At 44.2% G+C, this 14,766-nt stretch overlaps 1 protein-coding gene across 1 annotated transcript in view; it reads left to right on the forward strand.

Annotated features, from left to right (window-relative positions):
• Nucleotides 1–14,766, forward strand: part of MGAT5B (alpha-1,6-mannosylglycoprotein 6-beta-N-acetylglucosaminyltransferase B) — a 182,495-nt gene that overhangs the window by 92,232 nt on the left and 75,497 nt on the right. Inside the window, exon 4 of the mRNA XM_081897547.1 lies at nt 7,062–7,174. Within this exon, the coding sequence (XP_081753673.1) occupies nt 7,062–7,174 (113 nt within the window). The remainder of the gene's footprint in view (nt 1–7,061; nt 7,175–14,766) is intronic.

Consider the following 14,766-nt stretch of genomic DNA (forward strand, 5'->3'; position numbering starts at 1 on the left):
GCCTCTTTTCCTATAGCTGTTCAAATCCCTCAAAGCCAAACATTTAGCAATGTGCCTGTGGAAGAAAAGGAACATGTTTCAAATATGCATGTGAGCAGTAGGTTTTGTGGAGTGTACAGAACAATCCTAACAAGGGGCTGAGGAGAGATGCAGAAAAGCAGATTCACCGTCACATTCAGGGCCCTGTCAGCTCAACCTGGCCAGAAGGTGGGGGGGGCAGGTTTGTTTGGGTGGTTTCCACTATATTCCTGCTGTGGAATCACTCCCCCTGCACACACACCTGGATCAAATGCTGTCAGCACCCTGCAACTGTCTGTTTTGGGGGGCTTTCCACTGATTACTGCAAGAGGTTGTTTATTACCCACCTGCGTAAAAACAAACAAACCGGCCAAGCTCCTCTTTGCTTGCAGAAGGTGACAGAGAGGTGTTCCATTGCACACACCTTCAACATGGAAGGGGGGGTACAATTGCTGCCTTACTCTTAAGTATGCATCCAACATTTCTCCGATGAAAATAGGGATGTCCCATTCCATAATGAAAATTTTACTATTTATACCCCACACACCTTACTGGGTTGCCCCAGCCACTCTGGGCAGTTTCCAACACATATAAAAACATAATAAAACATTAAACGTTAAAATAATGTTATACAGGATTGCCTTCAGATGGCTTGGGGGTCGGATATGCAGCTTTAGAATGAGCAGGGCTTTCACACTAAAGAGATTGGGGTTGTTTCATATGGCCCTTTTCTTGGGCCATGTTGTGCAGCATCCCATGCTATTTGAATTTGTTTCATAACTGATGGACTGGCAGGATGTTAATAATACTAATAATTGACAGCAAAACCCTCTACATATCTCAGCTTTAAATCCCTTTGGGTTTGATGAGGCTAACACCCAGGCAAATGGGCAAAGAACTGCATCTTTAATTGCTTGCCAGATATAATTTACACCTTTCATAATCTTCCCTTGGAACAGCTCTAATATCCCAGTGGAGTCTTGCCCCATGATTTTAAATAGATTGGTGTCTTTTTTTAAAAGTTCAGGATATGTAGTCGTCCCTCCCCCCCCCCTGGTAGCATGAGGGGCCAATGCTGGGAGTCATAAACCATCTTGAAGGGGGGGATGTGGATCGGTTACTGCCAGAGTGTGGCCTTTAAATCAAGAGCTGGAGCCAGGAAGGTTCATAAAACCAGAGGCAGGATTTTTTTTTCTTTGCCTTGAGAATTGAGGTACTTTAAATTCCAGCCTTCAGGTTCAGTGATCTGTTCAAGAACAAACATAACGCTTAAATAGAAGGGACCTGAAATCAGGACACATTTTCCTGCTGAGTTAACCCAGGACAGCCCTCCTAAAGTTTTGCTCATTTGTAATGACATTTTCCTGTATTTTAACAATCCAGAAAGAGAAAAGGCTTACAATCCTAATGCTGCGGGAGACAGGATCTGCTGCAATATTCACCTTCAGATACATCAATAGGAGTAGCAAAAGTAATACATTTGAATAGAAAGTTTGTGCTCTCAACAACATAACCTTGATTTCATTCTAATTGCCCTGTTGACCTGTTTCTCATGTATCAGGCTTCCCCAACTTAGTACCCTAAATTGGACTACAATTCTTGCCAGCCCCAGCCAGAGTGGCCATGGATCAGGAATGGTGGGAACTGTAGCCAAGAACACCTGGAGGCGATCACTTTAGAGAAGGCTGCCATGCATCTGGTCTAAGGTCTTCCCCTTGCTAAACAAATGTAGATCAGGTTCAGTCCCAGCGTTTTACCCACTACAGCTCACTGCATCCCATATGCCAGGTATGAGGAGCCTTTGGCCTTCCAGATTCAACTTCCAACCATCCCTTTGAGTGCTTTACAGCAACTCTCTCCTTCTCACTAAGAGTGTTTTGCACATTAGACTTCAGCAGGCCCAGAATTGATACTGAAGGTATGCTCAACAGGGAGCTTTAGCTGACCCTGGTTCTCTAAAGAACACTACTTTTGTTTGACGCTGCTTGGGTTACCCTGCATAATGGCCTGTGTTGTGAAAGAAACAGGGTTTGTGTGACCCCAACTGTTCTCTTTGAATGCCTGGAAGCCAAAGGCAGCCCTAAAATCAACATCTCAGTCCATCCTCCACGACCTTTCTCTAGGAGACACTTGTGAGCAGGTTTACAAGGGAAGAGGGCCAATTCAGTTGTGGTACCACCACCACCTGATCTATGGAAAGCTCTCCATAGCAAGGTCCAGGTTAGGACCTTCCTCTTAACACATTTGATGGGGAAGGATTGGTTGATACCACCACCATGCTAATTGGTTATTCTTGATTACCTTGGGGAGATGGTATGACCATTCTTGGGGAGGTGGTATGGTTTTAGTGTATCATGGAAACTGCTGCTGTGTTTTTAATTTTTGTATATTTCAATTGCTGTAAGATGTAATAATCTATTCAACTAAAATGTAGCACTAACAGAAGCAAGCACAAGGATTCCCACTGGCACAACAGGAATCTCCACCCCCTACTCCACCTTGGGACCCCCAGATCAGATTTAGGAGGGGGAAGGAGAGGGGTAAAAGGTTCATTTGCACTGCAAAAATCCTTGTGTTGATGGAACCTTAGAGATGGCCGAATACAATCCTTATACCTACATATCAAATGTGAAGAGAAACAGGCCAGAACAATAGGATAGGCAGAGGACTGTTGTTTGTTTGAAGAACTGTCAGAGAACAGGTCTCTTTTTCAAGTCTAGTTTTAGGAGAGGGGCCCATAATAAGAGAACGCAGGGGTCCAGAAACTGCCTATCAACAGTAAACTGAGCAGGCACAGAGCTCACAGTCTTCCCCATTGTGGTGAGATGTATTGAATTATTATTTAAAATATAGAACTTACACACCCCCACACACCCCAGATGCACCTTTTTGGTGATGCATACGTGGTCACCCTGGCCTGGCAAAATTCAGCATTTGACACTGCATCAGAAAAGGCAAAGGCAAAGTGAAAATTTCCTATTATTTTCACTGAGGTCTCATAAGCAACCTGAACACACATTTGGAATCACAACTATGCTTTCTAAAAAAAATGCATCTGCCTCATGGGAGATGGCTTGAAACATTTCTGAATGCAACTCAGCTCCTTCTGCACTCAGGACAGCTGCGATGAACATATCAGTTGAAGGGCAAGGGCTGCAGAGTAATAGAGTTTTGAATTGCATTATTGCCCCGCCCCAACCCTTTAGATTCTACAGATAATAAGTGCAAGCCATTCAGATGTCTTTGTCTTCTTTGTTCCTGAGAACAAAATGGACCCCCTGCTCTGCCTTCAGTAATGTAGGACTGGAGAAAGGAGAAGAGTAGTCTGCAGCTTCTGCTCCTGGGTGTAAGATGGACTCCATTATTCCTAATAATTTAGCACACAACACAATCCACAAAGTGCTTTGCAATTGCTCAGCACTTTCCCCGTCAAAGCCGCTCTCTGAAGTAGCCAATTACTGGCCCTGCTTCCACAAATGGAGGAGCGAAAAACTGAGAGGTAGCTATTTGCCCAGGGAAACAATAGTTGAGTTGTTGTGGTTTCTTTAAAATCCTTATTTCCATAGTGCGAGGCTGGCATTTTAGACACCGGACCACACTGGCTCCTTATACTTACTCTGACAATAACAAGCACAACTTCAAGCCCATTCACCTCCATCCACACCACTGCACTAACCTTTCCCTGGTGTGTTATGTGATTTATGCAGGACCCCATTCTGTCCACAAGCATAAGGCTCTGATTTTAATGAGGTGCTCTATAGAAAGGAGATGGCCAGCCTTTCAGCATTCGAGCCGATTTACCTTTGGGAGTTGTGCAGGTGGTGCTTTTCAGGTCCCTACAGCTTTGCATCAAAGTTCCCTCATCTGCACAATGGTTAATGGTATAGGGACCCTAAAGTTTACAGTCTGGCCATCCTTCCAATAGAGGATGAGTCTTCTTCCTGGTGGCCTAAGCATTTCTAATGCAAAAAGGCTCATGCAACAGAAGTCTTTCCCTTTAATGATCGACTCGTTCAGCCCATTCTTTAAGCCAAAGGAACTGCATAGCATGCATGTAGCAAAAGCAACATACTGAAACGCTTTGGTGATTTAGAACGATGGAGAGGCAGAAAAGTCTTTCCAGCAGGAAAGCTGCAGGCAGAACTGAGATTGGGAAGAAATTAGATTCAGATTGCACATAAAAGCAAACCTACCTAATTCACCCTTTCTGGAACGGTACCAGAACCAAAACACAGTCATTCTTTGAAATTCACATTTCTCCAAAGGGTTGAAAATGTGAGTCCTATTTCTGGGCTGGTAAAGAATGGAGTTGTTAAGCACTTGATTGAATTTTTAAGAAAACCCTACAGCTCACATATGCATTGCTGAATAGGCTCCATCCCATCAATTCAGAATGACTGACAGTGCAGCTCTATGTGTGTCTACTCAGAACTAAGTCCATTTGAGTCCAGTGGGACTCCTAGAGCTGAAGCCTTAATTATACAAATTAACAATTATCTTATTCTCCTCCTTCCCAGAGTTGCGGCCATCATAGAGCAGCAGCTAGCTGTTGTTATCTGAGATTACATGAGTTAAAAAAAAAAATGTTGGTTTCTTGACAGCTAGAACATCTTCTTTGTGGAGATTGCTCAGTCATTACTTTTGCCAAGATCGGTGTGCTATTTATTCAAAGATTAGATCTACTCTGGCAACACTGAAATGCAGAGCAGAAATGTCACCTGGCTGCTCTTTAATTATGAAGGAAGCATCCACACCCTATTCGCCCGCTGAGAAGGATAGATGTTGTTAAGTTCTCAAAGTATTCTTTTGTGCTGTTTAAACACTAAAAAGGCCTGTGCCACCTGAAAAGACCAACAAATATATTGCAGCATGAGTTTTGTCAGCCAAGGACACTTTAGCAGAGGCAATAATAATACTTTTCTTTTTGTAAGGGAAGCCAAGAGACCGAGTAATGCAAGGGACAGCAGAAGGAGGTGAACTGAGCATGAATGAATGCAAGACCTAGCAAAACCATAAGATTGTGTTTATTGTGACCCACTCCCAGCCGGTTGTGCTTGTAAGCCCCTGAAGAGGCCAATTGTGTGCTGTACAAAGCCAACTAAGATCTCTAAACCTACTAAAGGACATCTTGGATATAATACAAGCTCTAGAAATCTCCATCTCCCACTCTGCTCTTTGGTGCTTTTCTTTTTGAAATCTGGATTTATTTTCAGGTGGAATGAAGGAGATTTGGTAGTCTTTTTATTCATTTTTTGGCATTTTGCCTTAAGCAAGACTCCAAACTCCCAATAACCTTTGGAATGAATCAAGGACAGGCTGTTTGCTCAGGTTTCCAGTGAGATACTAGTGTGACTGCTTTCTTCCCTGGGAGGTGTAAGAATCTGAATGTCATCATTGTACGAGAACAGGGATTGGGAACCTCAGGCCACAGGGGCCAATTGCAGCTTTCTGGGCCTCTCTGTCTGATCGTTGGAACTCTCCTCATCCTAGACCCCCTACCCAGCCCAACACCCTCTCCTGAGGCCACATCCTTGATGGGCCCTCCTTTGCCCCCTCCCCGAGTGCTTTTGCCTGGCTGGAGTATGTCCTTGAACTCAGATAATGCTTCATGCTTGCCTGACTGTTGGAACTAACCTACTGTACAAAGCTAACATTGACACCAATCGCTCCACCTACTTTTTGCCTCTGGCCTCGCCCACTACTGGCATGTGTGACCCCCGAAAGGTTGCCCAGATAGCAATGTGACCCACAGCCTGATAAATGTTTCCATATCCCTGCAGTAGAATGAGGTAGTGGAAGCTAAGCTGGCCCCTTCTTTATAGCAATGGATCTTTGCCAATTGATTATACCAGTAGTGGATCTGTCCAAGCTTCCTTCATGCAGATGCCTTTTGATACTGCCGCAAATGGTTGTGGGTTGTTGTTTTTTGGCAGTTTAAAAACTTGGCAGGTGTAATTTCACTCCTTAGTTTATATTCCTAAAATGACTAAGAATCTCTTGGCAAGGTAATGTCCTTGGAAGTTAAAGTAAGGCTGGTGGTTTTTAATTACAAAAATGATAATGCAAGAGCTTCAGTTCCCAGACAGAAGACATGCCTACACTAGTTGTCTTTTATAGCTGAGTTTATATACATGGCATCTGTAATGCACATCCGACCTGCTGAACCTACGCTGTAAGAAAAAGCTTCAATTTCAGAGAGAGTCAACTCTCCTTAACCTTTTTTTGGGGGTGGGGTGGCGCAAGTGGGGCCATTTCATACATTACAGAGGCAAACAGGGGTTTTAGTTATTTAAATATCATCATCATCACCACTGATTTATTAATTGCTTTCCAAACAATCTCAAACTGATTTACTTAGAATATAATTGAAAACTGTTAAAAACACCCAAAAAACAACTGTATTTAAAACAAAACCCTACCAAGTGGACACTCATGGAAAAGACCCACCGGGAAAACCTATAGGAACAAAAATGCCTCCACATGTTTCTGGAAAGGGCAGATAGTGGGTGCCTGTCATAATTTGACAGGAATCCTATTTCATAGATCAGGGGCAGCCACACTGAAAGCTCTGCTCTAAGTTACTGTGCAGCAAACCTCTGAGATCTCTGGTACTTGCAAGAGAAACATTCCCACGGACCACAGCAACCTACTGGGTGTATAAGGGCCTCCAATAGAGCCCCCTCAAGGGAGCTTCAAAGATGATAACACATCACACAACAGCCCTTATAGAAGATCAGATCAGATTCCACATGTGTGTGTGTGTGTGTGTGTGTTTCAGTCTTTGCTTTTGGCACAGTTCTGCTGTTCCCTCAGTTTAAGGCTCTTGTTGCAAATGTTTTGAGGAAGTGCTGTGGGAGTTTTTGGCCATCATTCTCTCCCATGACATCCCTCTGGCTGCCAAAATGGCTGTCTTTGGCGATTGGCACTGCAATTTCAAAGCACTGTTGTTTTGGGACAGAGGGACCTCTTCCTTCTTTCTGACATGTCTGGATGCCTGACAAGAATGAATCAAAGTTTATATCTCTTTTTCACTTACTCTTCAGGTACCATCCAGCAGTTGGCTTGATGGAAAGAATCCAGGCGATTGCTCAGAACGTCTCGGACATTGCAATGAAGGTGGATCAGATTCTTCGCAACAGCCTCCTAAATGGAAAATGTAAGAAAACCAGCAGGCTCACCAAAAAGGATGATCTGAGATGATCTGTAACATCTGCTTATATATTTTTATCGAAATGTTACTGGGTACCATTGTATGCACACGCTCACATACACGTGTACAAGTTATAGTTTGTTTCACTTAGACCAGGGGGAATTAGCAATCTGGCAAGAAACCAGGGCTTAGAATTGAGGAATATTTGATTTATTACAAGAGAGAGAAATATTGATTGCTATGCAGGCCATTACATTCAATTGGACAAGCAATGTGCGGGTTAAATGAAAGGAGAGGATAGCTAGGACAACAGGGTAAAGGTAAAAGTAAAGGGACCCCTGACTCTGGGGTTGCAGCACTCATCTCGCTCTATAGGCCGAGGGAGCTGGCATACAGCTTCTGGGTCATGTGGCCAGCATGACTAAGCTGCTTCTGGCGAACCAGAACAGCGTACAGAAACACCGTTTACCTTCCCACCGGAGCGGTACCTATTTATCTACTTGCACTTTGATGTGCTTTCGAACAGTTAGGTTGGCAGGAGCAGGGACCGAGCAACGGGAGCTCACCCCATTGCAGGGATTCGAACTGCCGACCTTCTGATCGGCAAGTCCTAGGCTCTGTGGTTTAACCCACACCAAATCCAGTCAAGGAAAGAGCAATAGAAGTCAAGCAGACATGCAGTGAAGTTAGCCAGTTTGGAGCTGGAGGTTAGAATCAAACAGGGTTGGCTGGGAGCAGCCTGGCTCTTGGCAGAATGAGGGCAATAGAAATATAGAAGTAAGAGCTGGAAAAGAAAAATAGAGTGTGGATGGTGTATGAGAAGAGAGGGAGGGAGAGGAAAAAGTTTCTTCTGTGGGAGATGCTTGTGGAACTACTTGCGTGGTCAGTTGCGGGAAGCGGGGGGCTAGCAGAGCAGTACAAGGTTTTCCCAAGCAGAGGCTGCATGTTCCTTTAGGTCCCTAACTAAACATATGACATAATCGCAGAAATGGAAATGAGGTGTGGGACACTGGGAAGGAGATGATAGGAAGAGGAGTGAAGCTGATGTAGGGATGGGGCAAGCTGGAGTGGAACAGTCTAGTCCAAGCATAGGCAAACCCTGCCCTCCAGATGTTTTGGGACTACAACTCCCATCATCCCTGACCACTGGTCCTGTTAGCTAGGGGTGATGGGAGTTGTAGTCCCAAAACATCTGGAGGGCCAAGTTTGCCTATGCCTGGTGTAGTCGATGAGAAGACCCACAAGGACTAGAAGAAGCCGAAGGACTGGAAATGCAAATTCTTACAAGTTCTGAAAGAGTTTATCTAGAACAAAGGGGCAGGGAACTGATCTAGAGAAGAGTACTTAGAGAAAATCCAAAAGTTTGTATCAGTTGGATTCAAGCCTCCTACTACAAGGAGTGAAGGCAAAGGTATGTGGAGTGCAAATGGAGTAGTGGGTGTAGATACCTGCTGGAGGATCCTGAGTTATGCCAATGCATGCTAATGCTTCTCCTGGTGTATTTAGGCATGCAGCGTCCTTTATTACGGCAGCCCTACTGTCCAACCAGTAAGCTGTGGCTCTTTGCACAATGCAATTGCATGTCAATGAAAGAAGCCAACACGAAATCAAGCCCAACTGGAAAGTACAAAACATCAATTTGGGATGAACAAAATGCGAACAAATGCAGAGCTTGAAGTTATGCAAACACTTAATCCATAAAATACATCGTATAACTACACAGATTAAAAGCAACAACCTATAAGCCACTCCAAAATAAATCTGCACAATAATCACCTGCCAGGTGGGGGATTATCAAGAGGACAAGAAGGATGGTTCCACTGAGCCATCTGGCAGCAAAATGAATAATCACTCAACACTGGAAAGTCTGCCCTTCTCCAGGCACAGAAAATGGGGTGAGAGACCACCTGTAACTAGCAGCCCATGGGAAACTTCTACTCTGTGAACTAGATAAAAAGCCAAGCTTCCCAGGGATTTGGAGTGTATTTTTGGAACTCTTCCCTGAGTAATACCCACAACTGGAAGCAGTGGGAGGCATGTTGCAGTGATGGAAACTTCCATAAATTAATAGATCTTAATCTGTGACAAGAGCGAACACTTATTTATCCCAACCCTTATCTTCTTATCTGAGCATGCAATCATGAGTACCATATAACATGCTAACTCACTGAATGTCAGAAATGAAAATGCTGTAGCTGGGGGGGAAAAAGAGGAATAAGATTGGAGGAAGGGAAGCTGGGAGAGGGGAGGGCGAGTCGGGGACTGTACAGTGGTACCTTGGGTTAAGTACTTAATTCGTTCTGGAGGTCCGTTCTTAACCTGAAACTGTTCTTAACCTGAAGCACCACTTTAGCTAATGGGCCACCTGCTGCCACCACGCCACTGTGCGGTTTCTGTTCTTATCCTGAAGCAAAGTTCTTAACCTGAAGTACTATTTCTGGGTTAGCGGAGTCTGTAACCTGAAGCGTATGTAACCTGAAGTGTATGTAACCTGAGGTACCACTGTACTGTTCTATTGCAATAATGTGAAAACCCCAATGAACTATGGATAACAAATGCAATTCTCTCTCTCCTTCTCTCTCTCTCTCTCTCTCTCTCTCTCTCTCTCTCTCTCTCTCTCTCCCCCTCTCTCCACACACACACATAAAACAAACAACCACTGATGGCCTTCTTAGGGTAATCAGTATGAGTAACTTCCTTCATAACATGTATTCATGTATAACCGATAACCATATACATTTGACTGTTTCTGTCTTCCTCAGCGGTCTATTGTAATTTTAATAGTACCAATAACTCTTCCGTAACCCCTGGGGTACATATAAGTGTAAACCAAACCTTTCAGTCATACTCCTTGTTAGCCTTTAGGTGAATTTTTGTTTGCGGTGCTATCTTTTTTGCAGAGGAAATTGGCATGTGGGCATATAAATAAGCCTCTTAATGTGTGGTCTGCTTTGCCCTGGTAAAGAATACTATACAGTATTCAGTATTAAGTGGAGACACCACTGACTGCTTAGTGATCCACGGTATTTGGCAAATTGGCCTGAAAAGCATGATGACATTTCTTTCAAAACAAATGTGCAGGATGTGAATTGGGACTAAAGATAGATACCTTTATCCTTGGGACATCACAGGAAGCCAGCTGTGCAGATTGCACAGGCTGGCCTCATCCACTGCTGTTCTCAATCAGCTGTATGGATGTGAAACATGACATGTGTCTGTACCATAGGGATCAGAGGCAGCCCAGTGGATTCAGGGCAATTTGCACATGACCTCAGAATCTTTTCCTTTCATCCTCAGCCTGCTTCTAACATCCTTTATTCTGATATGTCTGAAATTGAGAACAGAAATGCACAAAGCCATTTGGCTCCACCCTGGAAAACATTGGGCAGGACTGAAGTTGAAATTCTGTCCATCAAATCTGTCATTTCTGTGAGTAGGGCTCCTTCTAGAATGGGAGCTTTGTACACACTTTAAAGGACATCTGAAACATATTCTTTCCCTTCAAAGAATTCCTGTCACGATAGATGATAGATATAGTTAGATGATAGATAGATATAGATAGATAGATGATAGATAGATAGATAGATAGATAGATAGATAGATAGATAGATAGATGATAGATAGATAGATGATAGATAGATAGATGAGATAGATAGATAGATAGATAGATAGATAGATAGATAGATAGATGATAGATAGATAGATGATAGATAGATAGATAGATGATAGAGATAGATAGATAGATGATAGATAGATATATATAGATATAGATATAGATGATATAGATATAGATGATATAGATATAGATATAGATATATGCTTTTATTAAGGTTTTTCGTGTCACAAAGCAAACAGATAAACAGAGAGAGGTACATATATTGTCTCCACTTTCAATTATGCTAGACAATAGAATAAAAGAACAATACCCACCATCCCTCTCTCCCCTCTCCCCCCTAACTGCAAGATGTCTATGACAAACATGCCTCTCACCAAACATAAACGATCTTGTCATTGTAGTTACACCCTCACAGAGTTATGGTACCCAAAAACTCTATGGCTTAATCTACAGTGTTCTTTGAGGGGGGCTACATGTGCTTCAAACTATATGTATGCAGCCTCAGAAGGTTTGTCAGTCTCTGATTGATTGCCCTTGATATATGCTACATCCGGCAAAAGGTTCCTTCAAAGATGAAGAGGCATTGTCTGGTTCTGCTCTGATCCCAACAGAAAGCTAGGGAGCATAACATGGACAGAAAAGGGTGAAATATCCCCTCCCCCTCTCCATTGCCCCTCACCTCATCTAAACAGGTTAGCTGATCTTGTGTCAAAATTTACATGGCCCAGTCCTCTGCTTGAAAGGCTGTCAAAGTGAGGCTTTATAGTTATTTGTTTGTGGTGTTTCAGAGACGCCAGCTTCTCCAGCTTATTGCAATGTCCAGACATCACATACACGATGTTGTGAGGAGCCAGTGGGTGGACCCGAACACCCTCTGAAAATTGAGGGTGCCCGGCTCCCTCAAAAATTACATAGGGGAAACTGCCTTGGCCCCTAAGAGTCAGCGCCTATGTGCCTCAGCATTTAACCAAGAAAAAAGCAGTAGAAAGTCCCTTTCCACAGGCTCACATTCTAAGACATGGAACATGAGGAATGGGAGGAAGGAGGGGAAAGCAAGCTGCAGCACAAGTTCTGCCCAGTTCAGTCCTGTTTAAAGAAGGGAGAACAGGGGCCTCGAAATTTCCCATCAACAGTTAATACTTTTGGTAGCACGCAGGTCACCTGGCCACAGTCTCCCCCATTATGGCGAGATGTATGGTGTTTCCCTTTAAATTATAGCAATTATTTCTAAATTTTCACAAAGACATATAAAATTAGCATATGCAAATGTAATGCAAACCTCTATCCCTTTTGTTTTCTTTTCTTGGTGGTGTGTTTCCTCTTTTCTGGCAATGCCGAAATGAACAGCCTAAAATGGGTCACATTGGGCTTCACGCACAGGCAGTGTTTTGAGACTTGGTATCTTCATTACATTTGTCGGTAATTGTTTGAGACGTGGTATTTGTTGTGTTTTCCAAATGCACAAGCAAAGTGCACCTGACCATTTCTGCTGTAGAAAGCAAGCACCCTCAGATACCGTGTTTGTCACATGCAGGGCTGGGAGGGTTAGGTTTCTGCCCATGTCCCTGTCTTGGTTGCATTCTCTCTAGCAGCTTTCTCTAAAAGTGCTCCCGGCCATTTATTTCCCCTCATACATCATAAGATAAACAACCGATGGCATCGTTCCACTGCTGCCCCTCTCCTGCACTACAAGAAGTGAGCTGTACCTCTCCTCATCTTTCTTCCTACCACATCGTTAAAAACAGGTGAAACTGATTCATTGGGATTGGCACATTGAGTTCTCTTAGGCAGCTTAGGGAAGGAGTTGGGAAGGGTGTGGGGAGAGAGAAGAACTCTTTAATGCTGGCCTCACATGACTCTTCGGGAAAGGAAGAGTTAATGTCTGCAAAGCACTTGGTGAGCTGAGCACACCATACATCATTAGCAGGAAAGCTAACAGTCAGAGAACTGCAACGCTGGTACCTAAGTCAGCAGCAGTAGCAGCACACTGCAGGGAAGAAATGTGTTCCTATGGCAGCGCACATCCATTGTGGGGGCGCTTGTCCGCACTTCCCACTTCAACACCCCTTCTTGGCATGTGACACAACTAACACCCACCCCCTTTTCCAGTGGGTTAATGTGCTAAGAAGAGGATTACGGAGGAAATCACTTTAATCATGCAACAATGATGTGTTTGTTTCTTACTAATCCACCAAAGAAAATAATCCCCAACAGACACCATTAAAAATGCTTGCCTTGAATCTCATGAGGACCCGCAAACCTCTCCTTTGAAAGCTTGATTTATCCACCTTTTTTTGTGTTTCCCGTCTTCCCCATTGCTCACAACTCTCCCCTTTCTCCTGCTGCAGGATGGGTTTTGAAGCTAACTTTAATGATGCTATGATTTTACCTAGGGGCAAAGATTCCCATGGAGTCTGCCATTCTTGTTTGCCATGGCTGGCTTTTAAAAATTACCGTATTTTTCGCCCTATAGGACGCACCGGCCCATAGGACTCACCTAATAAAGGGGAAAAAATATTTTTCCCCAGGCACGGGGCTGGGGCGGGGGAAGCCCGAGATCCCCCTGACCCCAGCCCCAGAACAGGCAGCTGCGCCTCCCAGCTGTCCCCCGAGATTGCGGGGCTGGCGGCGGGGAGAAGCGGGCTTCTCCCTGCCGCCAGCCTCCAAACCAGGTCCGGGAACAGCGGGATGGCGCGCTGCATTCGCCCCATAGGACGCACACACATTTCCCCTTCATTTTTAGAGGGGGAAAAGTGCGTCCTATAGGGCGAAAAATACAGTAAATAAGTTGGAAGCTGCCACAGAAGTGGGCAATTGTCGTAGAATGGCTACAGAGCTCCATTATTAGCCTATGGGTTGTCAAGCCAGAGGACTAGTCACAGTCGCAAGCTGGGCCCTACACCAGAGCTTCATTTGCGCGCGCGCACACACACACACACACACACACACACGGAACTAGCACTGGAGGCAAGTTAAAAATGGGTGCTCACTTTTTAAACATTTACACTACTAAAATTCCAAGTTCTTTAAGTGGTCTCTGTGAAGTCCCATGGCACGGCCACCCTGACTGCCGCCTGAGAGACTTCACTGAAAATGTCTCTTCCTTTCTTGGTCCTTTAGGAGCCTTGCTATTTCCTCTCCCCTTAGTTTTGTGCAGTGCCTAGTTTAGCATTAGGTTTTCTCTATTAACAATGTGTCTTACCTTCATTTACATCAGCGGCAGGGAGCTGGTGGCCCCCCAGATGTTGGATTGCAGCTCCTATCAGCTCCTCTCAGCCCCTGTCAGAACGGCCAACCATCAGGAATGCTGGGAGTTGTACTCCAACAACATCTGGCCGGAAGCACCAGCTTCCCCATTCCTGTTCAACTTCTTGGACAGTCACTTGGTTTATTTCCGTTCAGCCTACAAATGAAACCTGTACCTTTAAAAAATGTATTCATGGCCTTAGACTCAGTAATATACTGCCTGGAATTCCAGCTGAGTCACTTTCTTTTTCTATAGATATACTAGCAATTCTGATTGCATTTACTGAATGCAAGAAGTATTTTGGGGTGGGGTGTTAAAAAGAAAATCTGGTGTTTTTAATGATTAAATGGTTCAACTTGCAGTGCTTTGAATGTTTTAAAAATACTGTCAGATGATGCACTTGTAGCTCACACTGTTACCCCCAGGACTCCTTCTTTTGAAAGATTTTTGTAAGTGGGGGCAACTTTTGCTCTGAGGCGGCTGCCTCACCTTCTTACCGATATCTTTGGACTGTAGGGCGGCCGCTTGTTTTAAGCTGTGCCCCCCGCTAGTCCTCTCAGCTGCTTTGTAGCCACTTCTGCTGCTCTGTGTGTCATATCAAAGGCATGCTCAAGAACTAAACCAATCTCTCGTGCAAACCTGGATCTCTGCCCGCCTGATCTCATGCCACACACTACGCAGTTTTTAGTGATTTACTCAGCTCCCCAAATGCACAACTTTGTGCCAACAGCTTGA

The sequence above is a fragment of the Podarcis melisellensis genome, assembly GCF_964234715.1.
Source record: "Podarcis melisellensis genome assembly, chromosome: 2".
In the NCBI taxonomy this organism is placed as follows: domain Eukaryota; kingdom Metazoa; phylum Chordata; class Lepidosauria; order Squamata; family Lacertidae; genus Podarcis; species Podarcis melisellensis.